The 24082-nt window shown below is 42.9% G+C and overlaps 1 protein-coding gene across 3 annotated transcripts in view; it reads left to right on the top strand.

Moving 5' to 3' along the window:
* Positions 1 to 19852, top strand: part of CASR (calcium sensing receptor) — a 106361-nt gene extending 86509 nt beyond the window's left edge. The window contains exons 5-7 of one of the 3 annotated variants that reach the window (XM_057301874.1): positions 4090 to 4320; positions 10347 to 10470; positions 11921 to 19852. In XM_057301874.1, coding sequence (XP_057157857.1) covers positions 4090 to 4320; positions 10347 to 10470; positions 11921 to 13425 — 1860 coding nt within the window. In that variant the 3' untranslated portion in view covers positions 13426 to 19852. Of the gene's footprint in view, positions 1 to 4089; positions 4321 to 10316; positions 10471 to 11920 lie in introns of all 3 variants that reach the window. The other 2 variants (XM_034957181.3, XM_008950488.6) reach the window with 2 other exon arrangements.
* The last annotated feature ends 4230 nt before the right edge of the window (positions 19853 to 24082 follow it).

The raw sequence follows: 24082 nt of genomic DNA on the forward strand, positions 1-24082 counted from the left end.
ACCACATCAAAAAGCAACCTCATATCCTCTGTCACTCCCTAGGCCCCCAAAGCCCCAGTCTTAGACAAACACTGGTCTACTTTCTGCTTCTATACATTTGGACTTTCCTGGATATTTCATATAAATAAAATCATAAAACGTATGATCTTTTGTAACTGGCTTCTTCTTCCATATTGTAACATGTATCAGTACTTCATTCCTTTTTACAGCCAAATAGTATCCCATTGTGGGGATATACCACATTTTATTTATCTGTTTACCCAATTGATGAACATTTGGATTGTTCTCACCTTTGGTTGTTATGAGTAATGTTGCTATGAACATTTATGTACAAATGTTTGTGTGGACATTTATTTTCATTTCTCCTAGGAATGTACACACACACACACACACACACACACACACGAGTAGGATTGTTGGGTCAAATGATAACTCTATGTTTAACTTTTTAAGGAACTGCCAGACGTTTTTTCCAATGTGGCTGCACCAGTTTACATCCCCACCAGCAGTCTATGGAGGACCCCATGTTCTCTACGTTTCAATCAGCCCTGTTTCTTATCTGATCCAATACTTTTTAATGTGAAATCTAGCCTCTTTTTTGCCTTGGCTCCTCTTTACTTATCTTCTGTATTTCCCCTTGTTCTCTAGTACATACATGATTCTTGAGAAATTGATCTCTTTACTGGCCCCATAACACATCATGTTTATTCCTAATGTGATATCTTTGCCCATGCTGTTCCACTGTTCTTAACACCTTCCTTCCCTCTGTCCTTTGCCAGCCAAAATATGCCTGAAACCTGCATTGATCATTTCAGCCCTTTTTAATTTCTATCTCCTCTAAGTTTCTCTGTACTTAGAGATGATACCCCATCAGTTAGCAGTTAACTATATTTTATCTTGCACTGTTTACTGCTTCATTGAATATTTATGTCGTGCATTTTATCCCCTAATCCATATGAAAACTCCATGAGGATGGGATGACCATATCTTGTAGTTCTGCAGCCCAGTTCAGAACACACAGTGGATACTCTGTAAATATTTCCTGGTTGATTGATTCCAATATTATAAAATTCCAGTCTTGTATTTATCATGAGTTTTTTAATGACTACTTAGAAACATTAAGAAAATGATTTTTGATTGTTTCTCCTTTGAAGTTAGGTTTATGGTGGAAATCTCCAGCCCATGCCAACAATAACGCAGAAGACTTGTAGCCAGGGATGAGCTTTAAGTCACTTGTCTGACCAGTGTGAAAGATGACCAGCTAATTATGAAAGGATCTTGTGCAGTTCCCCTCCCCACTTCTACCCTGATGCTGGGAGAGTTCCACTGCAGAGAACTAGTGGACAAAGGAGAGAAGCAGCTTGTTGCCTGGCATGTTAAGAACCAAGGAACTGAAACCTAAATAGGAAGAAGAAATGTATGCTAACTACTAGAGCTTTACCACTATATATGCATTTCAATAAGGATGTATTACTGACCTCTAACAAATATTTGCCATGGACACTGTAAGCAATTTATATTAGAGGTGTAGGATGATGTTGTAGAAAAGCCATGTTTAACCCATAGCTCCAGCACTTAGTGGCTATATGACTTTTGCAAGTTTCTTGACCTTTCTATGCCTCCGTTTCATCATCTAGAAAATGAAGATACTAATAGTTCTAATCCATAGAGGTGTTGTGAGGATTAAATGATATAGTATGTATTAAGTATTAGAACAGGGATTGGCACATAGGAAGTACAAATAAGAGGTAGTTTCCTACCTCTTCACTTTTCTCATCTCCTTTTCCACACACACAGACCTGGCATGGCATGTGGACAGGATAGTGGAAACTCTATGATTAGGATGAAACATTTGCACTGACAAGTCATGGTAGGTACACGGGACCAAAGTATGGAGGGCTTTGGAAGCTACCTGGATAAGTTTGAAGCACATTTCATCTGAGTCATGGTAGGTCCCCAGCAGGAAGTGGGAGGGGCATGATTACAGCATGGAGAAGGATGATGGCCATGTCAGAAAGGCCCCCAAACTGCTAAGAGCAAGGTTTCGACCAATGTGGGAGTGGGGGCAGTATTAAAGAGCAGAAGAACTGCATGTTCCTCTGAGGGCAAGAAGGATGTGTCAGGAAAAGGATGTGTTGGGGTAGAGACAAAAGGATGTACACCACTCTGGGTAGGAGGAAGTCAGGTCACCCCAACAGCGAGGAGGGATAGGAAGTGGAGGTGGAGGTAAAAGAAAGGAACGCATCTAGAACACCTCCTCTGCACTGACGGCCTTAAGGCCTCAGTAAAAATGAAGGCAAACATAAGGTTGTCAACCATCAGAGAAGGTGGGAAGGCTCAGGAGAAGACGAGGGACACAAATCCTTAGTAGGAGCCATTCTCCATCTTTTTTGAGGATGGCTCAGCAGCTCTGGTTGCAGAACCAAGTAGCAGGGAGTGAGGGATCCCTCTCCTTCATAGACCTGAGTTGAAAGTCAGGGCAGTCAGGGCCTGCCAATGGAGCAGCGTTCACAGACTGCAGGTTAAGGGAGGCGCCCAGGGTGGTATGCCTGTGAGCGCACATAGTCTATCATGGACTCTGCCCCCAAGCATGTCTTGGAGCTACTTACGGATAAATCCAAGTGACTCCTCTCCTATATTTAATATTCCTTACTATAAATAAATATTTGTCTAAAAATAAAGTTAATACAGATATCAATTGTTAAGAAGCAGTGCCATCTCTGGAGTGGAGTGGGACAGGAGAGGTACTGGCTCAGTCCACGTGTTTGTCACACATATCAGAATAATTTGGCCTCAGAAAGGCCTATTAAGGCCATTCATTAGATGGACTCAGCCCAGATGTTGTCCCAGTGTGAGATTAGACGTTGGATTTTAAGTAACTTAAAAACAATGATAAATGGCTGGGCGCAGTGGCTCATGCCTGTAACTCCAGCACTTTGGGAGGCTGAGGCAGGATGGTCGATTGAGCCCAGGAGTTTGAGACCAGCGTAGGCAACATAGTGAGATCTTGTCTCTACAAAACCAAAAAAAAATTAGCTCAGAATGGGAGACTACTGGAGATTCAGGAGGTGCAGTGGAAGGTGTACCCTACACTCACAGGCTGGACCCTGCCTTACTCTCACGTGGTGTCACAGTGACACAAGGCTGGCCTCACATGAAAGATAAGTGGCTGAGTGCCCACTGCCTCCTCTTGACTGATGTCAGGAGCATGTGAGGAAGCAGAGCCAGGAGCCCAGCGATGCTGCAGTAGAGTACAGCAATTAAGAGTGCAGGATTGTGACCCTGGATGAGATACTTAAAGTTTTCAGTGCCTCAGTTTCCCCAGAAATAAAATAAGCTTAATACTATTTGTTGTGAGGATTTGATTAGATAATGGATATAAAGTACTTAGGGTCGTGCCTCAATGGTAGTAAAATGACTGATATCTAAAATGTTTACATGACAACATGTGATATGTGTTAGTAATTATTATGATGACTTTTTTGTGCAAAGGCTTTGTGACATCTAAAACCTTATAAAAATTCAAGGATTTGCCATGACTCTGACAACAATAATGGCCGGACTTTGCCCACAGCTTCATCTCTTTCTTCCTTCACCCTTTCTGTGAATCTTGGCAGCAAAGCACTTCCACAGCAGCAGGACCATAGGAAAGGAAAGTGCAGAGAATAAGAGCACTCAGTCATTTCTCCTGTCCTTCCCCAATGCCCAGCTCAGAAGATGCCAGGGATGGACTCTGGCTTACAAATCCTGCCCCTCCTGGGGCACCACCAGGTGATGGCACACCTGCAGAACCTTTGACCTGGCCAGTTGCCAGGTGAGATGTCTCCCTTTCCTTTCCCCATCTTCAAGAAAGTGTTTCCTACCCTAATTATAATTTGAATAATAATTAAAGCCCATGGCTTAACAGGGCTGCTGCTAACACAGGCAAGTACTTTGGTGTGAATTAGAAAAAGCTGTCTCTTCCTCAAGTCACGTTCCTCCCACTTTGTTGGAACAAGATAGTCTACCGTTGTTGGCCAGGGCACAGCCTACCTAATTGGTTCTATGTGGCAGCCCTGGGGCTTGTACTCATTCTTTGCTCCTCTTTAGGTCCTGAAGCACCTACGGCATCTAAACTTTACAAACAATATGGGGGAGCAGGTGACCTTTGATGAGTGTGGTGACCTGGTGGGGAACTATTCCATCATCAACTGGCACCTCTCCCCAGAGGATGGCTCCATCGTGTTTAAGGAAGTCGGGTATTACAACGTCTATGCCAAGAAGGGAGAAAGACTCTTCATCAACGAGGAGAAAATCCTGTGGAGTGGGTTCTCCAGGGAGGTAGGTGCTGTCCATCAGAAAACCAGATGTCTCCACCAGGGGCAGGAAACTGTGCTGGGCTTTGGGAGGGCCTTTGGTTTCCCCACTGGACTTCCAAAATAAAGAGTCCACTTCCCTGAACTCTCTGGCCTTTGAAATCTTGGGGCTCCCTGTGAAATCCATAGTGTTTAGTGTAAAGAGAAGAATCTCCAGAACCTGAGCCCCATGCCTTCCTACTGTATTGAAACAGTTTCATTTTTCACAAATATGACTCCATAGCTAGTCACAAAGTTTCCTTGGCTAAAACTTTCCCTACCCAGGGCAAAATATTTAAGCAAATGTAAACATCGGTCAAGTCAGTGGCTCTCAGCTCGGCCGAGGGCAGGGGAGACAAGTTTTAGAGTGGAGGGGACTGCTTTTGGGTTGTCACAATGACCAGGAAGTATTAATGGCCTTCGGCACTTGGGATCCAGGGATACTAAGTGTCCAGCATGTGTGGGACAAGCTTACATGACAAAGAATTGATCCCACCTCAATGGCCAGTAACAGCCATTGAAAGACACTGGAGCCCAAAATGGAGCTGGATGTTTTCACCTGAGTCATTTGGTGTTGTCACCACCCTCACAGCCTGGACAGTTCACACAGAGGTAGTGTGACAGCCCAGGCTGCTGAACTGTAAATCAAAAGAACAATTTATTCTCCTCCTCCAGGAGACCTGTAACAAAGAGGAGGATGCTTGTGTGTCTGAGTATCACTGCAGCTAGAAGCCTGTTAATAACCAGAAGCCCACCCCTCAGTCAATTTGCACTTAAGGAAGAGAAACGTGATACACTGGAATGATGACCATTCTATGATGTTTGTGTCCTAGAATATAGCAGGCTGCTAAGAATCCAGGTCCTCTGTAAGAACACAGATCCTAGACAGGGCATCCTCTTAACTCTCCCAGGAAGCCTGGATAAGACCCACCACATTTCTATTTGCATTTGCCTTTTTACTATCACCTTTGAGCATCTTGGACCACTTTTTTTTTTTTTTTTTTTTTTTTGAGATGGGGTCTGGCTGTGTTGCCTAGGCTGGAGTGCAGTGGCACAATCTCGGCTCACTGAAGCCTCTGCCTCCCAGGTTCAAGCAATTCTCCCACCTCACCCTCCCAAGTAGCTGGAATTACAGGCGCACCACCACACCCAGCTAATTGTTGTATTTTTAGTAGAGACGGGGTTTCACCATGTTGGCCAGGCTGGTCACGAACTCCTGACCTCAGGTGATCCACCCTCCTCAGCCTCCCAAAGTGCTCGGATGACAGACGTGAGCCACCACGCCCAGCCATCTTGGACCACTTTTTATAACATAACCAAAGACTCACTTCGTCGTCTTATTAAATGCTTCTTAGGTTGACAGGTTCCTGATGAGATGCTACAATTTCACTGTTACCCAGTATGTAGATGGATTACCACTGGGAAGGTCTACCATAGACAGTGAATCTCATCCACAGTGTGCCGTTTTTAATAGCTTACACCTCAGAGGTTGGGTTCTTAATTATAAATATGTCATGACTTTTCCGGATGGAGATTTGGGGGGTTCCAGATGTTATATTCCTCTGTCCACTAATTATACCTTTGTCTAATTTATCACATATTTTCACTGACTGGAGTCTAAATTGATCAGCTATACTGCCACCTGTTTACCCCTGTTGGATCATCCGGTTTATCTTTCACCCCCATTAATGCATAGAATTGAATTCTCTAATGGCACATGTCTCTCCACTGCAGCAGGGAGCTATCTCCTGTACAGTTCTCCATAGCCCTAACTGTCCTCTCCCAGGCTATGTACATCATGGGCTTAAACATTGATAGATGAATAACACAGGGAATTCTCATTAATTCAGTCACTTATGTTCTTGGAATAGTTGACACAGTTATAAGTTAAATCTAATTTTTTTCCATGGAAACATTACCTCAAACGTAGCACACAATGGATACTCAACAAATCTTAGGATCTACTCTATTATTTTCTGTACTGTTGTGGAAATGACCACAAAAATACCACCTATATTTAACTATAAATTATATATTAATAACTTCCCTACGTATTTCACAAAGTTGTTATTGAGATCAAATAAGATCAAGGATGAAAAGCATATGATAAACTGAATCATACTACTAATATATAAATGCAAAGTATTATTAATATGGCATTATACTTAACTGATGTTCTCAATTTTCTTACAAATGTAGCACTAAATTTAGAGCTAGATAGATCTTTAAAGATCCTTGTATCCAAGCTTCCAATTTGAAGTTGATGACACTGAGGTTTTAGGATGCAAAGGTGACTTCTCAGGCCAAACAGATGGTCAGTATAAAAGCTGAGACTAGACCCCAAAGGCCCTAACTTAGACCTCAGTGCTCCATTCCCTACACTATGCTGCCAATAATTCTTTCCTTGTTTTGCTGCAACAAATAAGAAGTAAAAGAGACACCTTAATTAGGGTCTTGGAATTCAGATGAGCTTCCTTGGCCAGAATTGGACAGGCATCTTTAATAAGACTGTTGAGGAGGCTTGGAGATACTTGACTGCTTTTTGGAAAAATGGATCTTTCTGGTGGCTACCTCAGCCCACTCCTGTGGTGATAGGATTTCTCTTTAGCTCATGGTTGCTGAAGGATGCAGTAAGCGGACCCAGATGGAGACATTCTTCTAAGCCTTGACTGGTATAAAGCAGAGTTTGGTGTAGTGAAAAGTACAGACTTTGAAGACTGACCTGAGCGCGAATCTCAGCTCTCCAGTCAAGCCATTGTGTGACCTTCAGCCTGTTCCTTAACCATTAAGAAGAAGAGAAAAAGAGGCAAGGCAGACATTCCTATAGGCCCTCATTATTTATACTCCTCTTTTTCTTTAAAAATAGAACTCTATTTTAGCTAGACACATGACTACCCAGATTCAAGATGACATTTTTCAGCCTTCATTTCTACTAAGTGCGGCCCCGTGACTAAATCCTGGAGAATGGGATGTAAGTGAGAGTGTTGTGGGATGGCTTCTGGGAACCTTCTTTAAGAAAGTGCTTGCAAGTATCCTTTGCTCTCTTCTTCATCCCTTCCTCTATCTTGCCTCCTGGAAACCAAATCCCACTATCAAGGACTATGAGGCAAAGACAAACATGTCAGAACCACCAGGTAGAAAGAGTCTAGGTGTCCAACATTATGGAGTGCTATATCACTCTAGACCACATCCCTAGACATTTATACGAGAGAGAAATACAGTTCAGTCTTGTTGGGAGTTATTATTTTGAGATTTTTGGCACTCACAGCCTAGCAGAAACCAAGAAGGAAAGCTACTAAATTTATTTTGTGATGATAATATAATCTTGATACCAAAAACAGATAGAACAATACAAGCAAAGACAATTATAGGACAATATTGTTTATATACATAGATGCTCAAATCCTAAATAAAATATCACCAAACAGACCAGCAATGTATAAAATAAACATCATCTGCTAGTAGAGTTAGCGGTGAATGTACAGGAATGTAATGATAGCCAAACTTTACAAAGTTCATACATGTAGCTTATTACATTAGCAGAATAAAAGATAAAAGTTCTGCAATGTCAGTAGACACAGAAAAAGTATCTATTAACATTCAACACCCTCTCAGGTTAAAAACAAAAATTTCGTTACTCTAGGAATACAAGGGAACCTCACTTTACCTTGACAAAGGATACAGCAACCATTATTCTTTTTTCATTGTATTTCTTTTAAGTTCTGGGGTACATGTGCATGATGTGCAGGTTTATTACATAGGTAAATGTGTGCCATGGTAGTTTGCTGCGCCTGTCAACCCATCACCTGGGTATTAAACCCAGCATGCACTAGCTCTTTTCCCTAATGCTCTCCACCCCACTACCCTTTCCCAACAGGCCCCAGTGTTGTTCTCCACCCTTTGTCCATGTGTTCCCATTGTTCAGCTCCCACTTATAAGTGGGAACATGGGGTGTTTGGTTTTCTGTTCCTGCAAAACGTAATTCATCACATAAACAGAACTAAAAACAAAAACCACATGACTATCTCAATAGACACAGAAAAGGCCTTCGATAAAATTCAACATCCCTTCATGTTAAAAACTCTAAATAAACTAGGTGTTGAAGGAACATACCTCGAAATAATAAAAGCCATTTATGACAAACCCACAGCCAATATCATACTGAAAAGGCAAAAGCTGGAAGCATTCCCCTTGAAAACTGGCACAAGGATGCCCGCTCTCACCACTCTTATTCAACATAATATTGGAAGTTCTGGCCAGGGCAATCAGGCAAGAGAAAGAAATAAAGGGTATTCAAATAGGAAGAGAGGAAGCAACCATCATTCTTTAATGGGGAAAATTTAGAAGCATTCCTAGTGTGGGTTTGGAAAACAGGGCCTTTAGCTTTCATTGAGTGATCAAATGGGTTGGCAACTCAAGGACTGAGAGCACATCTCTGAGGATACCTTGTCACCATAGTTGAAGATGATGATGTGAGTTGTCCTTTTCCCTCCCCTCCCCTTCCCTTCCCTGGGTCATGAGAGTTTTGGCAATCATCAGGTCCATTACTGCCTTTCCATTCCTCATTCATTAGAAGATAATGTCAATCATCTTCTGTTCAAGTTTTTTTTAACTCCTTTGTCAAGCCAGTCATTTCTGCTAGAAACAACGACAGTTACTTTACTGCTTTCTGTGTTTGTAAGACATCTTACAAAGTAGTAGGTAGAGGGGAGACCCATTAAATAGACATTATGGAAATAGTAAGAGCCCTACTATGTATTAAGCATTACTCCAGGCTTTGTACCTGGGGTTACAAAGATGAGTGAGAAGTGCTCTCTACCTTTAAGATACATATGCTGTTGCAAAACAGACTTCATTCTTATGATACATTTCTTGTCTTTGAAACATATAGATTGTTAGATAGTAAATGACTAATAAATTTCTAGAATGAATACTCAATTAGCTGGTGCAAAGAATGAGATAGAAGCAGGACTTCTTGAAATGGTGAAGCAATGATAAAATTGGACAAAACTGGACAAAAACCACTGAAGAACCTGGAAGTTAACCAGAAGCACACAACAAAAGGTGAAGGGTTTTGTTTGTTTGTTTTGTTTTGTTTTGTTTTTAACAGAAACTAATGAAATTCTGGTAAGATCACTAGTAGTCTATGGCATTTTAGCCTGGGCCTGCTCTTCAGTTGTTTCTAATAATTCAGTTGTTCTTTTGGGTTTTCTTTATGGCAACCATATCATCTGCAAATAACTACAGTTTTATTTGGTCCTTTTCAAAATGTATGCACTTATTTTTCTTGTCTGATTCCACTAGCTAAGACCTCCAGTGCAAAGTTAAAGAGTAGTGGTGATAGTGGATATCCTTGTTTTAAATGGAAATACTTTTAATGTTTTCTCTATATGAATGATGTTTACTCTAAGAGGTTTTTTGTTACCCTTTTTCAAGTTAAAGATATTTCTTCCCACTCCTTTTTTACTGAGCTTTTATCAATAGTTTGTGTTGGATTTCATCAAATGCTTTTTATTTATCTGTTGGTGATCATATGATTTTTTTCTCCATTAATTTGCTAATACAGTGAATAATACTTATAGATTTGTCTAATATTAGACTTTTTTGCACTCCTGAGCATAAACCCACCATGGTCATGATGCATTTTCTTTCTTATGTCCTTTGAGTCTGTTGTCTAGTGTTTTAGTATTTTTCATCTGTTTTCAAGTAGTAGAAAGTAGTGGCGCTTTTCCCAGATCATCATAGAATCCCATGGGTGTGTGTGTGTGTGTGCATGCACATGTGTGTGTGTGTGTGCATGTATACACACACACTTTCCCATAGTCATCTGTCCCTTTCACAGATATCAGAACCAAGGACCTCTGGACCTCCCTTTGCCTGGAATGGGCCCAGCGTCTGTCACACTGATTCTTGTGCCCAAACTCCTCCCTCTTACATGTTTTGAAGAGACAGTAGGGCTGGCCGCTGACCCTACAACTACAGCCACTCACCTTTGTGCTGTCTGTCCTCCAGGTGCCCTTCTCCAACTGCAGCCGAGACTGCCTGGCAGGGACCAGGAAAGGGATCATTGAGGGGGAGCCCACCTGCTGCTTTGAGTGTGTGGAGTGTCCTGATGGGGAGTATAGTGATGAGACAGGTAAGGAAACCCCTCTTGGGCACTGTGCAGGGCTTGGTCCACTTCGGAGGCCTGGGGTCAGTGAAGCCCATGGAAGGGCTGGGCTGAGATGGTGCTTTGCACAGTTTCTCATCTAACAAAGGTATCTCTGAGCATCACAAAATGTTGGGCATGGAGGTGGAATAGAAAAAGAATGTTAGATGTTCTTTTAATACTGTAAAAGATAACAATACCTATTACACATCTTTCTCTTACTTCATATTGTCGGCCAGTATATTTCCTTTTTGTTAGAGGTTAGTGGCCCTGAATGGACAAAGTTCTGTCTGCTCCAGACTCCAGAGTTAATAGGCCATCATAGAATTGCCTGCTGGGTGCCTGGCACTGAATTTGCTATCTTACTTGTGTTTTTCCTGTTTCTCAGGTTATTTTTAGGTGGGAATAATAATTAAACCTATCCTATAGAATTTTGAGAATTAGATGATTAATATTGGTAATGCACATGGTAAGTTCTAGATAAATATTTGTTAAATAAAACTTTGGCATATTAGAAGTACTCTATAAATATTAACTATAGTTGATATTATCTCATGTTATCCTCACCCCAGTAATGGGGTTATTGCTGCTCCCATTTTATAAATTAGGAAACTGAGGCTCTGAGAGGTTAAGAAGCTTGACCAAAGTCACATCACTAGTAAGTTGTATGGCCAGGATTCCATCCAGATCTCTAACTCCAAAACCCATGCTCCCTTCACTGCCCAAAACTGCATACTGCCTGGGAGTTAGCAGAGACTTAGTAAACAGTTGTCAATTGAATGAGTCTGCAGCCTCCCTCATCAAAAAGCTGTGGATGTGGAGTGAGGAAAGCACAGGTCATGTGCATGGGATACTCTGCCTTGATCTAAAAGGAAGTCTGCTCTGGCATGTCTACAAAGCCCATCCATATATCCAAAATAAATCACTCTCCATGTGAGATGTCAGATATGTTCATTTGCCTCACTAGAGTAGCCAGTTTACTGCCCATATGTATCCCACAACATCATGTTGTAAACCTCAGATATTACCCAATAATATTTAAATAAATAAATCAGGCTAAGCTTGAATCATTCTGCAAAGAGTTGATGGACCATGCTAGACCTCTGGTGTGCAGGGCAGCCACCTGTCCAGCAAGGTTGATCATTCCCTGCCATCAGCAGGTAGTGTTAAGTGAAACAAGGGCCTCACCCATGTCATGTGCAAAGGGAAAACAAACTAACAATAGAACCATCAGAGTTACATGAAATTAACCATGTTATTAAACATGTCGGGGTTCAGCATATTTTTGATAATGTGAAAATCAGAATGATTTCATCAAAATGGAGAAAATATGTAGTGACCACATCCAAAAAACTATGTATTCCCACCACCACATGTACACTCACACATTTTAGTCTGTGCCACACAATAACTCACTCTTCACTGGGACATTTTACAGATGCCAGTGCCTGTAACAAGTGCCCAGATGACTTCTGGTCCAATGAGAACCACACCTCCTGCATTGCCAAGGAGATCGAGTTTCTGTCGTGGACAGAGCCCTTTGGGATCGCACTCACCCTCTTTGCTGTGCTGGGCATTTTCCTGACAGCCTTTGTGCTGGGTGTGTTTATCAAGTTCCGCAACACACCCATTGTCAAGGCCACCAACCGAGAGCTCTCCTACCTCCTCCTCTTCTCCCTGCTCTGCTGCTTCTCCAGCTCCCTGTTCTTCATCGGGGAGCCCCAGGACTGGACGTGCCGCCTGCGCCAGCCGGCCTTTGGCATCAGCTTCGTGCTCTGCATCTCATGCATCCTGGTGAAAACCAACCGTGTCCTCCTGGTGTTTGAGGCCAAGATCCCCACCAGCTTCCACCGCAAGTGGTGGGGGCTCAACCTGCAGTTCCTGCTGGTTTTCCTCTGCACCTTCATGCAGATTGTCATCTGTGTGATCTGGCTCTACACCGCGCCCCCCTCAAGCTACCGCAACCACGAGCTGGAGGATGAGATCATCTTCATCACGTGCCACGAGGGCTCGCTCATGGCCCTGGGCTTCCTGATCGGCTACACCTGCCTGCTGGCTGCCGTCTGCTTCTTCTTTGCCTTCAAGTCCCGGAAGCTGCCGGAGAACTTCAATGAAGCCAAGTTCATCACCTTCAGCATGCTCATCTTCTTCATCGTCTGGATCTCCTTCATTCCAGCCTATGCCAGCACCTATGGCAAGTTTGTCTCTGCCGTGGAGGTGATTGCCATCCTGGCAGCCAGCTTTGGCTTGCTGGCGTGCATCTTCTTCAACAAGATCTACATCATTCTCTTCAAGCCATCCCGCAACACCATCGAGGAGGTGCGTTGCAGCACTGCAGCTCACGCTTTCAAGGTGGCTGCCCGGGCCACGCTGCGCCGCAGCAACGTCTCCCGCAAGCGGTCCAGCAGCCTTGGAGGCTCCACGGGATCCACCCCCTCCTCCTCCATCAGCAGCAAGAGCAACAGCGAAGACCCATTCCCACAGCCCGAGAGGCAGAAGCAGCAGCAGCCGCTGGCCCTAACCCAGCAAGAGCAGCAGCAGCAGCCCCTGACCCTCCCACAGCAGCAACAATCTCAGCAGCAGCCCAGATGCAAGCAGAAGGTCATCTTTGGCAGCGGCACGGTCACCTTCTCACTGAGCTTTGATGAGCCTCAGAAGAACGCCATGGCCCACAGGAATTCTACGCACCAGAACTCCCTGGAGGCCCAGAAAAGCAGCGATACGCTGACTCGACACCAGCCATTACTCCCGCTGCAGTGCGGGGAAACGGACTTAGACCTGACCGTCCAGGAAACAGGTCTGCAAGGACCTGTGGGTGGAGACCAGCGGCCAGAGGTGGAGGACCCTGAAGAGTTGTCCCCAGCACTTGTAGTGTCCAGTTCACAGAGCTTTGTCATCAGTGGTGGAGGCAGCACTGTTACAGAAAACGTATTGAATTCATAAAATGGAAGGAGAAGACTGGGCTAGGGAGAATGCAGAGAGGTTTCTTGGGGTCCCAGGGATGAGGAATCGCCCCAGACTCCTTTCCTCTGAGGAAGAAGGGATAATAGACACATCAAATGCCCCGAATTTAGTCACACCATCTTAAATGACAGTGAATTGACCCATGTTCCCTTTAAAATTAAAAAAAAGAAGAGCCTTGTGTTTCTGTGGTTGCATTTGTCAAAGCATTGAGATCTCCACGGTCAGATTTGCTGTTCACCCACATCTAATGTCTCTTCCTCTGTTCTATCCCACCCAACAGCTCAGAGATGAAACTATGGCTTTAAACTACCCTCCAGAGTGTGCAGACTGATGGGACATCAAATTTGCCACCACCAGAGCTGAGAGTCTGAAAGACAGAATGTCACCAGTCCTGCCCAATGCCTTGACAACTGACTGAATTTTAAATGTTCACAACATAAGGAGAATGTATCTCCTCCTATTTATGAAAACCATATGATATTTTGTCTCCTACCTGCTGCTATTATGTAACATCCAGAAGGTTTGCACCCCTCCTATACCATATGTCTGGTTCTGTCCAGGACATGATACTGATGCCATGTTTAGATTCCAGGATCACAAGAATCACCTCAAATTGTTAGGAAGGGACTGCCTAAACCAATGAGCTGTATCTGTAATTAATATTCCTATATGTAGCTTTATCCTTAGGAAAATGCTTCTGTTGTAATAGTCCATGGACAATATAAACTGAAAAATGTCAGTCTGGTTTATATAAGGCAGTATTATTGAGCTCTATTTCCCCACCCCACTATCCTCACTCCCATAAGCTAAGCCTTATGTGAGCCCCTTCAGGGACTCAAGGGTCCAGAAGTCCCTCCCGTCTCTACCCCAAAGAATTCCTGAAGCCAGATCCACCCTGTCCCTGTACAGAGTAAGTTCTCAATTATTGGCCTGCTAATAGCTGCTAGGGTAGGAAAGCGTGGTTCCAAGAAAGATCCACCCTCAAATGTCAGAGCTATGTTCCCTCCAGCAGTGGTGTTAATACTGCCGGTCACCCAGGCTCTGGAGTCAGAGAGACAGACCGGGGTTCAAGCCATGGCTTGGTCATTTGCAAGCTGAGTGACTGTAGGCAGGGAACCTTAACCTCTCTAAGCCACAGCTTCTTCATCTTTAAAATAAGGATAATAATCATTCTTTCCCCTCAGAGCTCTTATGTGGATTAAACGAGATAATGTATATAAAGTACTTTAGCCTGGTACCTAGCACACAATCAGCATTCAATAAATATTAGTTAATATTATTACTGATACTGTAATAATTATTTTTTCCCTTACTTCAAATACAAAACAAAACATACATATTAACCATTCAGATTGTACTGCCTAGCCCACTGATCACAATCACTCTCTCTGTAATAAGCCCAAGAGCTCTGGGCCCAACACATGGGGTCAGCCCTAGTATCACTGGCTCATGGTGAGGAAGCCAGAAAGCTGGTCAGCCCTTCAGGTGGCCCAATGCCCTGTCTCCGCAGTGTCAGGGCCTGGACCTCCAGCATCCAGGGAAGACCATCACCAGTCTAGCAGGAGGTTCTAAGCTGAGGCCAAACCATTGCAATTAAATCTCCTGAAGCCTCAAATTTTACAGCTCTTGGTGACTTCTTCCCCTGACCACTTTCTTCCAAAGGGGCGCCTTTCAGTGATTTGTAGGGCAAATTGGTGGACTTGATAGTTGTTAAGATTATAATGAGAAACCATTAGAGGGCACCATGTGGGAGCGTGACTGTGAGCAGAATGTGGTGACTCAGGATGACCCAAGTGAGGTGCCTGCTCCCCACCTAGGAAGGGCACCGGCCCCCACCCAGCCTGCGCCTCCCTGCAGTCATGCCTCTGAGCAAGGCACCGAGCTGAGTGGGGATTTATATTTAACATTTTACTTGGTCTTAAAAGAAATGCTGAAAATGTGATGGTTTCAAAATAACTATGAGGGAACAGCCTCAACAGAATGTGACATACTTCTCCCTCCAGGGTTTGACTTCAATGTCCATGTCACCCAAGGGGCTTTAGGAGGAAAACATAGGTTTACAGTGAGCTTTCATTTCACCAAGTGCTTGCAAATAAGGAGTCTCTCCCAATGCTGTTGTCAGAAAGGCAGATACAGCAACACTGTCCCAATTTATACGTAGCAGGCACAACTCAGCACAAAATCAGGGGTGTGAAATATGAACTTGCATTGTTTTTCTACAACAACTTAATTTCTATCTCAAATTCCCCTCCAGCCTAGTGACAGAAACTTCATCTTAGTCGAATCGGGGTTTTCACAGTAACCTCAGTGTTTTCTGAGCCAATTTAGATGTTTGGGGATCAATTCAGAGGTTGTTCCTTCTCCCTTCCAGGAGGGTTTTTGTAATGTTGGGGTGGGCCTCCTCAGTCATCAGCAGCTCCCTCATGACATTGCTGAAAGCAATCTTATCTGGCCTTCGCTGGCGTGCTCTGAGGCATTGTATCCTCATCTGGTCCCATCATGGGATTCGTGGTGGTTTTCACGCGTGCCTCACTGTCCTAACCAGTCGGTCCCTGTGGGGCCTGCTAGCTCTTGCAGCTACCTCCATGCTCATCCCTGAGGCCCAGAAATCACTGGCAGCCTCACTTCCATGTCTACTTGACTGCTGTCTCCCCATGACAGTACACAGAGCTTATGGAGGCTAACAAAGCTTCCAGGGTACCAGAGAAGAAACAGGGTACATGTCTCCAAACCTGAATAGACTTCGTAGTGGGCAAATAATGGTCACCCAAAGATGCCCACATCCTCATCTCTAGAACCTATGGCTATGTTGTTACATGGCAAGGGTGAATTAAAGTATAGTGGAATTAAGATTGCTAATCAGCTGACCTTGAGATAGGAAGAGCGTCCAAAATTATCCAGGTGGGTCCAGTGGAATCCCAAGGGCCCTTAAATGTGGACGAAGCAGAAGAGTCAGTGTGAGAGCAATACAGTATGAGAAAAACACCACTGGCCTGTACTGCCTTTGCGTAGGGAAGTGGACATGAGCTGAGGAAGGCAGGCTGCTTCTAGAAGCTGGCAAATGCCAGAAAACCGATTCTCCCCTAAAACATCCAGAAAGGAATGCAGCCCTGCCAACATCTTGATTTTAGCCCAGTGACACCCTTGTAGGACTTTGGACCTCCAGATCTGTAAGATAATACATTTGTGTTGTTTTAAGCCATGAAGTTTATAGTAATTTGTTTCAGCAGCAACAGAAAACAAATACATTTGTATTGTTATCTCCTTCCCTGAGTTTTGGCAGCCAGAGCCTGTCTCAGAGATCTATTCCTGTTCTCACTGTGGTCCTCTTCCCTTCACCTAGCTCACTCCTTCCCCTCTAATATTCTATTCCTCTACATCTGCTTGGGAAAGTATAAACCTCATATTCTAAGTCTTTGCTGGCTTTGGTTATAGAAAATACACAGCCATGTTGTCTCATTCTATTATCTGTCAGTAGCAGAAACCTGAAATTGGTAGCTTCAACAAACTAGTGTTTGCTTTTCTCTTGAATAAAGGAAGTCAGGAGGTAAATATATGATCACTTTTTAATTACTTTTTAAAATATTTCTTAGGTTTTGTTAACAATGGGAAACTGCTTACATTTCTTTTGAAAATTAAAATGAATTATAAAGTTAAAAAGATTTTCACTCAAATGAAAGTGTCCTAGAAGATTTTAAGAATTTAGGTTGGAAATTTAGAGGTGACAATCAGCATATAACATCAATACCCTGAAAGTCCCTATGATCGTCACACGTTGTCTAATTGCATTAATTTTGATTTTGGGGAAGTTGGGGCTACCCTACCTCTGTCTCCAAAAGGCACATTTCAAGGCAATGTTGTCTGTCGTTTTGCTCTGGCTGAAATCACATAGCTACGGGCTGGTTCTGCCCAGCCAGAGCTTCCCTTTGCTCATCTGCTGCATTTGAAATAATTATTGCTACAAGAATAATGGAACATCAATAAGGGCTGCTAATCACCGGAGGAGGTGGCCCTCATTTGTCTGAGCCTGAGTGGTCATTTTAGGAGTCCACTGGAGACAAGAATACTCCCAAAGGTAGGTGGAATTAGGGTAGGTGGGAGGAAGTTGCCACAGTGAGATCACAGCCTCTGGGAGATGCTGGTTTTCCTGGCCCAGATCATGGAAAAAAAACATCAAGACTTGGATGACAACTTTGAGTGACTTTGCTATTATGCAAGGAGTGAGGCAGGGGTCAAGGAAACAACAAGCACAGGGTAGAACCTGTCACAGGAATAAAGGTGCATTCCAAGGATCCAAAGAAGAGTCTTAGCCTTGAGAGGAAAAGCTCAGCAAGTGATATGAGAAATGGAGAACTGCTAGGTGAAGGCCAACAGGGCAGGAAGCTGGGCAGAGCCAGCATGAAGGTGCCTCTGGGAACTGGAGGGACAACTGTGACTCTAGCACCGAGTGGGGCTAGGGGAACCTTCTCCTCTGTTGGGAATAACCACCACATTCATCCCCTCCCCTGACCCCTGGACAAGAGTGGAGGACACTTGGAGTGGAGACAAGCAGGGGTACCTGTTTAAATCAACAGCTGAGGCCAGATGCAGAGGCTCATGCCTGCAATCCCAGCACTTTGGGAGGCTGAGGTGGGAGGATCACTTGAGCCCCAAGAGTTGAAGACCAGCCTGGGCAACATGGCAAAACCCCATCTCTACAAACAATAAAAAAAAAAACAGCTGGACATGGTGGCATGCGCCTGTAGTGGCAGATAGGAGGCTGAGGTGGGAGGATCTGCCTGAGCCCAGGAGGTGAAGGCTGCATTGAGCTGTGATTGCACCACTGCACTCCAGCCTGGGTGACAGAGCAAGACCCTGCCAAAAAAAAAAAGAAGAAGAAGAAAAACAGTTTTATTGGTAGAGGCGGGGGGAATAATAGAGATACAGCACCAGCTCCCTGCCTCTAAAATGTGGGCACCTGGGTAACTAGATAGCACAGGAAGTTAGAACAAATAAAAGCAGCAAACTCTGTGACTGAAGTTTCAGCACATGGATGGCAAATATTTTCAAGTTTGGTGAAAATAGGTAAGAGATCAAGGCCCAAGAATAAACCCTGGGGTCATTACAGGATTTCCTGTAAAGGCATCAGGAAATGTTTTTGGAAGAATGTGATTGTCTTCGTTGATATCAACCCAAAGATGTGGTTATTGTTCAGAATGTCCTGATTTTCTTTAAATGTTTTGTTTCTATCTGACCTCTCATTATAAATGAGAAACTTATAAATTATAAATATACACTCATTATAAATGAAGATTGCTTGGTAATGGACTAATGGATAATTGTTTCTGCTTCTTTAGGATGTTCTAAATTTTTCCCAAGTTTTGTACATTAAGCACAAAATTATAACAGGAAAATAAAGAAAAGAATTTAAAATAAACATGCAACCAAATTTTAAACAGATAAGTATATCATATTAGATAGGAATCACCATACTGGGTCAGTCACCCCTCCTCCAAATTTTTCTTTATTCTTTTTTTTTTATTATACTTTAAGTTTTAGGGTACATGTGCACAACATGCAGGTTTGTTACATATGTATACATGTGCCATGTTGGTGTGCTGCACCCATTAACTCATCATTTACCATTAGGTATATCTCCTAATGCTATCCCTCCCCCCTTCCCCACCCCACAATAGGCCCTGGTGTGTGATGTTCCCCTTCCTGTGTCCATGTGTTCTCATTGTTCGATTCCCACCTATGAGTGAGAATACGTGGTGTTTGGTTTTTTGTCCTTGCGTTAGTTTACTGAGAATGATGGTTTCCAGCTTCATCCATGTCCCTACAAAGGACATGAACTCATCATTTTTTATGGCTGCATAGTATTCCATGGTGTATATGTGCCACATTTTCTTAATCCAGTCTATCATTGTTGGACATTTGGGTTGGTTCCAAGTCTTTGCTATTGTGAATAGTGCCACAATAAACATATGTGTGCATGTGTCTTCATAGCAGCATGATTTATAATCCTTTGGGTATATACTCAGTAATGGGATGGCTGGGTCAAATGGTATTTCTAGTTCTAGATCCCTGAGGAATCGCCACACTGACTTCCACAATGGTTGAACTAGTTTACAGTCCCACCAACAGTGTAAAAGTGTTCCTATTTCTCCACATCCTCTCCAGCACCTGTTGTTTCCTGACTTTTTAATGATTGCCATTCTAACTGGTGTGAGATGGTATCTCATTGTGGTTTTGATTTGCATTTCTCTGATGGCCAGTGATGATGAGCATTATAAATGAAGATTGCTTGGTAGTGGACTAATGGATAATTGTTTCTGCTTCTTTAGGATTTTCTAAATTTTTCCCAAGTTTTGTATATTAAGCACAAAATTATAACAGGAAAATAAAGAAAAGAATTTAAAATAAACATGCAACCAAATTTTAAACAGATAAGCATATCATATTAGATAGGAATCACCATATTGGGTAGGTCACCCCTCCTACAAATTTTTCTAGAGCTCTAATTAGCTCCCAAGACTTTCATGGGACTTTTAAATTTCTGAACGGGCCGAGGACATAGAATAGTGGAAAAGAGGGGGATTCTAGGCAGTATGACAGATAAGTTACATGTCTTTGGATGAGGCACTTAAGCTTTCTTTGTCTCACTTTCCACTATGAAAAGTACATAGGCCAGGCATGGTAGCTCACGCCTGTAATCCCAGCACTTTAGGAGGCCAAGGCAGGTGGATCATTTGAGGTCAGGAGTGTGAGACAAGCCTGGGCAACATGGTGAAACTTCATCTGTACAAAAAATACAAAAAATTAGCTGGGCATGGTGGCATGCACCTGTAATCCCAGCTACTTGGGAGGCTGAGGTGGAAGGCTCCCTTGGGTCCAGGAGGCAGAGGTTGCAATGAAGCAAGATGTAGCCACTGCACTCCAGCCTGGGCAACAGAGCCAGACTTTGTCTCAAAAAAAGAAAAGTAGATAGACTATTACCTGCCATAATTACCAACTATGGTTGTTTGCCAAATAAAACAAGTGATTTGAAAGGAACTTCAGGAATATAGGCAAAATATAAATAATTATTAAAACCATGGGTGACTGAAGCTTAGAGGATTTGCTTTTGAAATCTCAGGAAGTACCATGGAATGCAATGATTTCTTCTGTCAGGTTTCTTAGTTGGAGGCAATAGAATTCACTCTAACTAGTTCAAGCAGAAAGGTACTTGTTATATGGTATTAGGAAGCTTATAACATTTTGGGAGGCTCAGTGATCCAAATTTAGTTGCTATACAATCAGGATCAGTTCACCCAGGAGAAATACCTAATCCCCCTATGAGGGTGTTCTGGAAAAAGCTTCATAACCTCCCCTGCCTTCCACTTAGCACCAAGACACAGAGAACAAGACACTGGAACCTTCACTGAAGCTGGAGGAACCAAATCCCTCTGCCTGTGCTTGGCCCCACTCACACCAACTTTCCAAGTCTCATATCAGCCACATGCAGAGCCCTGGCTGTCAAGGAGTCTGGAAATGTAGCATTTGTTTCCCAGCCTCTATAGTGGAGGAAGACCTGCTAGAAGAGGGTCAGAGTGGCTACTGAACAAGCCCGTCCGCAGTGTCTACCACCCCAAAACAAAGATTTTTAAGATCAAACACAACATGGAAAACACACTCTCTTAAGAAAAATATAAGCAAAATATGATTTATTTTTATCTCCACAGCTGTGGTAGATCCACAAGATGCTGTGCTGGGGGCTGAACTACACCTGGCATTTTACCATGAGGGAGAACCTGCTGGCAGAGGAGATGGAAAGACAGCGGGAACTTGCACTGCAGGGGAGGGTGCTACAGGGGAGTGTGGCAACAAGTGTGTTTTGTTATAAGCCAATTAGTACTATTTGTCTTTTTAAATAACACACATATGTTTGTATGTGTGTCTTTGTGTGTGTTGGTGTTGTATGGTAACCCGACCTGATAGTAATAAGTTAACAAGAAATGAGGGTTTCCAGATGGAGGTTGCTGGGGGGAGAGTGCTAAGTGAACATGCTATGCGAACTGCATGCTTTTTACAAGAGGTTGAGGTTCTCCCATCCAGTCCACCACCACTGGACTGCCCTGTATTTAAGTCCCCTTCAGGAAACCCTGTGCCTGCTTTGCTGGCTCCAGGTCTCTTCTTCAGCCTCTTGAACCTGGTGCCATCCCTACTGCAGTTAATACGGGTCCAGTACAACAAGTGTCTATTTAGTAGCCTGGAGAAAATGCATAATGATTTAATAGTGATTATGTCTGGGTGTTAGAATTATTAGTGATTTGTATTTTCTTTGTAATATTTTTCTGGGCTTTTGTTCCTTAATTTCTTTCCATGAGCGTAATGTATCGTAAAACAAGAAAAATCTGTCACTTGAGTTCTCAGATAGGACAATATTATGGTCATGTTTTTGGTTTGTTCATTTGTTTAAGCTTTATTTGGACATAATTTCAGACTTACAGAAAATTTGCCAAAGTAAAAGTAGTACAAAGAACACTTGAATCCCCACTGCCCAGATTCAGTTACTGTTTACATTTTAGCCCATTTGCTTTGTCCTTTGTGCCATGGTCATTTAACAAAATGTGATGCACATTAAGTATTTAAGGATGAAATCATATGATGTCTGGGATTTGCCTTAAAATACTAGAATGGGGAGGAAAAAAGGAATAAGAGAGAAAAATAAAACAGGAAGAGTAGAAAATTATGGTCATTGAAGCTGGGTGACAGGTAAAGGAAGGTTCGTTTTTCTATTTCCCTTTTTTTTTTTAGTTTTAAATTTTTTTCCATAATAAAAAATGTTAAAAAGCAGTGGAAGGATAAAAAATACTATTAGTCAAAAAAAAATCACACAAAAGAATTTCACTGATTTGACTGGTTCAATCAGCCACAAGAAAAGTTTGTCAAACACTCACAAAAAAGAGAACCTGAAAGTCTGCCAGGCAGCTAAAATTGTAGTTGGAAAGCAAAAAATTTAAAATCAAATTAAGACTTTTACAACAAGGTTAAAAAGTAATTCTTTGGACTATATCAGAAAGGCCTTCCTGGAGCTTAATGAAAAACAAGTCCCCTGGATCTTCTAACATTTCATCCATTTATGATCTTATCCTTAGATGAACCAACTCTTGGCTGGTTCACATTTTTTATCGTCTTCTGGCAAAATGTTAAAAATTTCTTAACAGATCCTTCTTAGCCTTTGTGCCAGAAATTTCTCTTTTATGCACAGTCCCAAGTAAATAATCCAACAGGCAGCAAAATTAATTAGTTACCAATGTGTTCAGGCTAAAAGAGAACCTGTCTGGGCCGTATTGAGGGGAGGCCTGCACCCGGGGAGCACTGGCAACTGCTGACGTCCTGTGAGAAAAACAGGAGAGGATCCAGCACCCAACACCCAGGCTAAGGAAATTATGCTATAATTCCATGTCAGGGAGCCCACAGACATTAGCTATGCAAACATGTGGACTATGTCAAAACACAATCAAGTTCAAGAAATAATGTTTAGGGAAGAACAGGACACAGAATAGGATATCCACACAGGATAACATGAATACAATTTCACTGAAAAGCAAAACGAGGGAATAGGATGGAGGAAACTGAGTTTATTGTTCATTTGCTTTTCTTTTGTAAAGTTACATAACTTTGCTGTAAAAAGGAAGGAGAGAGGGAAGGAAGGAAGAAAAGAAGGGAGGACAGAAGAAAAGCCTTATCTGAGATCTGAGATATATATTTTAACTGTGATTTAAGGGCTACGAAAGCCAAGATTCTAGGAGACAGGAGATTAGAGGAAGTCAGTTTTGGGCTCTTGAGGTAAATCCAGCAGAATTATTGACTGGATAGGCTATGGAGAGTGCTAATTAATTTCCCACACTCTGGTCAATATTAGGTGACCTGTGATAAGGTGGAAGACAAAACATTCAAAGAACAATTTTTTAACATCACTTTGTTATGCAACCAAACACAAAACAGACAAAATGTTATCAGCATTGCTCAAGGTCTCCTCTTTCTGTGCCTCATCATCCTCCTCCACCTCCCACCATGCTAATGAAGGCCCCAGACATCTCCAGCCTGGACCATCACAACTGTCACAATCTTATTGAGCAAGCAAAGCTCTTGGGATAGAATCCTAAAGTAACTTCATTTTTGTACAATTTCATGTGATAGTCAAAACTCTGAACACAGTTTCATTTGGGCCTCTTCTCCTTCCTCAGCTCAGGCCTCCTGCAGATGAACAAGCCTGTAGTCAGAGAAGAGGGTGTGGTTAGCCATTTCCCCCTTCACCCCATTTGAGCCGTGCCCTTTCATCTGTGCACACATGGTTAACGCCTCCGAAACTGGGACACAGGGAGGAAGGAAAGCAAGTTACAGCTGACTCTTGCTTGTGGGTACTTTCATGTGTTCTTTGGAGCCTTCTTCCATTGCTGGAGACCTGTCTCCTCCAGGTTCCTTAATGGGGGTGATATACTCTCCTCACCTGGAAGCATCCTCTGATATAGATAGTTTCTGTTTGCCCCTCCAGGCAACCCTCTTGACCAGGACCTAAGAACATGCAAAAGAATAAACTCTAAATTCCTATTGCCCTGGGGTTCTTTTCCAGGCAGCAAGGGCCACCGGATAAAATAAATGACGCAAT

This window comes from Pan paniscus, chromosome 2, assembly GCF_029289425.2.
Source record: "Pan paniscus chromosome 2, NHGRI_mPanPan1-v2.0_pri, whole genome shotgun sequence".
Classification (NCBI taxonomy): Eukaryota; Metazoa; Chordata; class Mammalia; order Primates; family Hominidae; genus Pan; species Pan paniscus.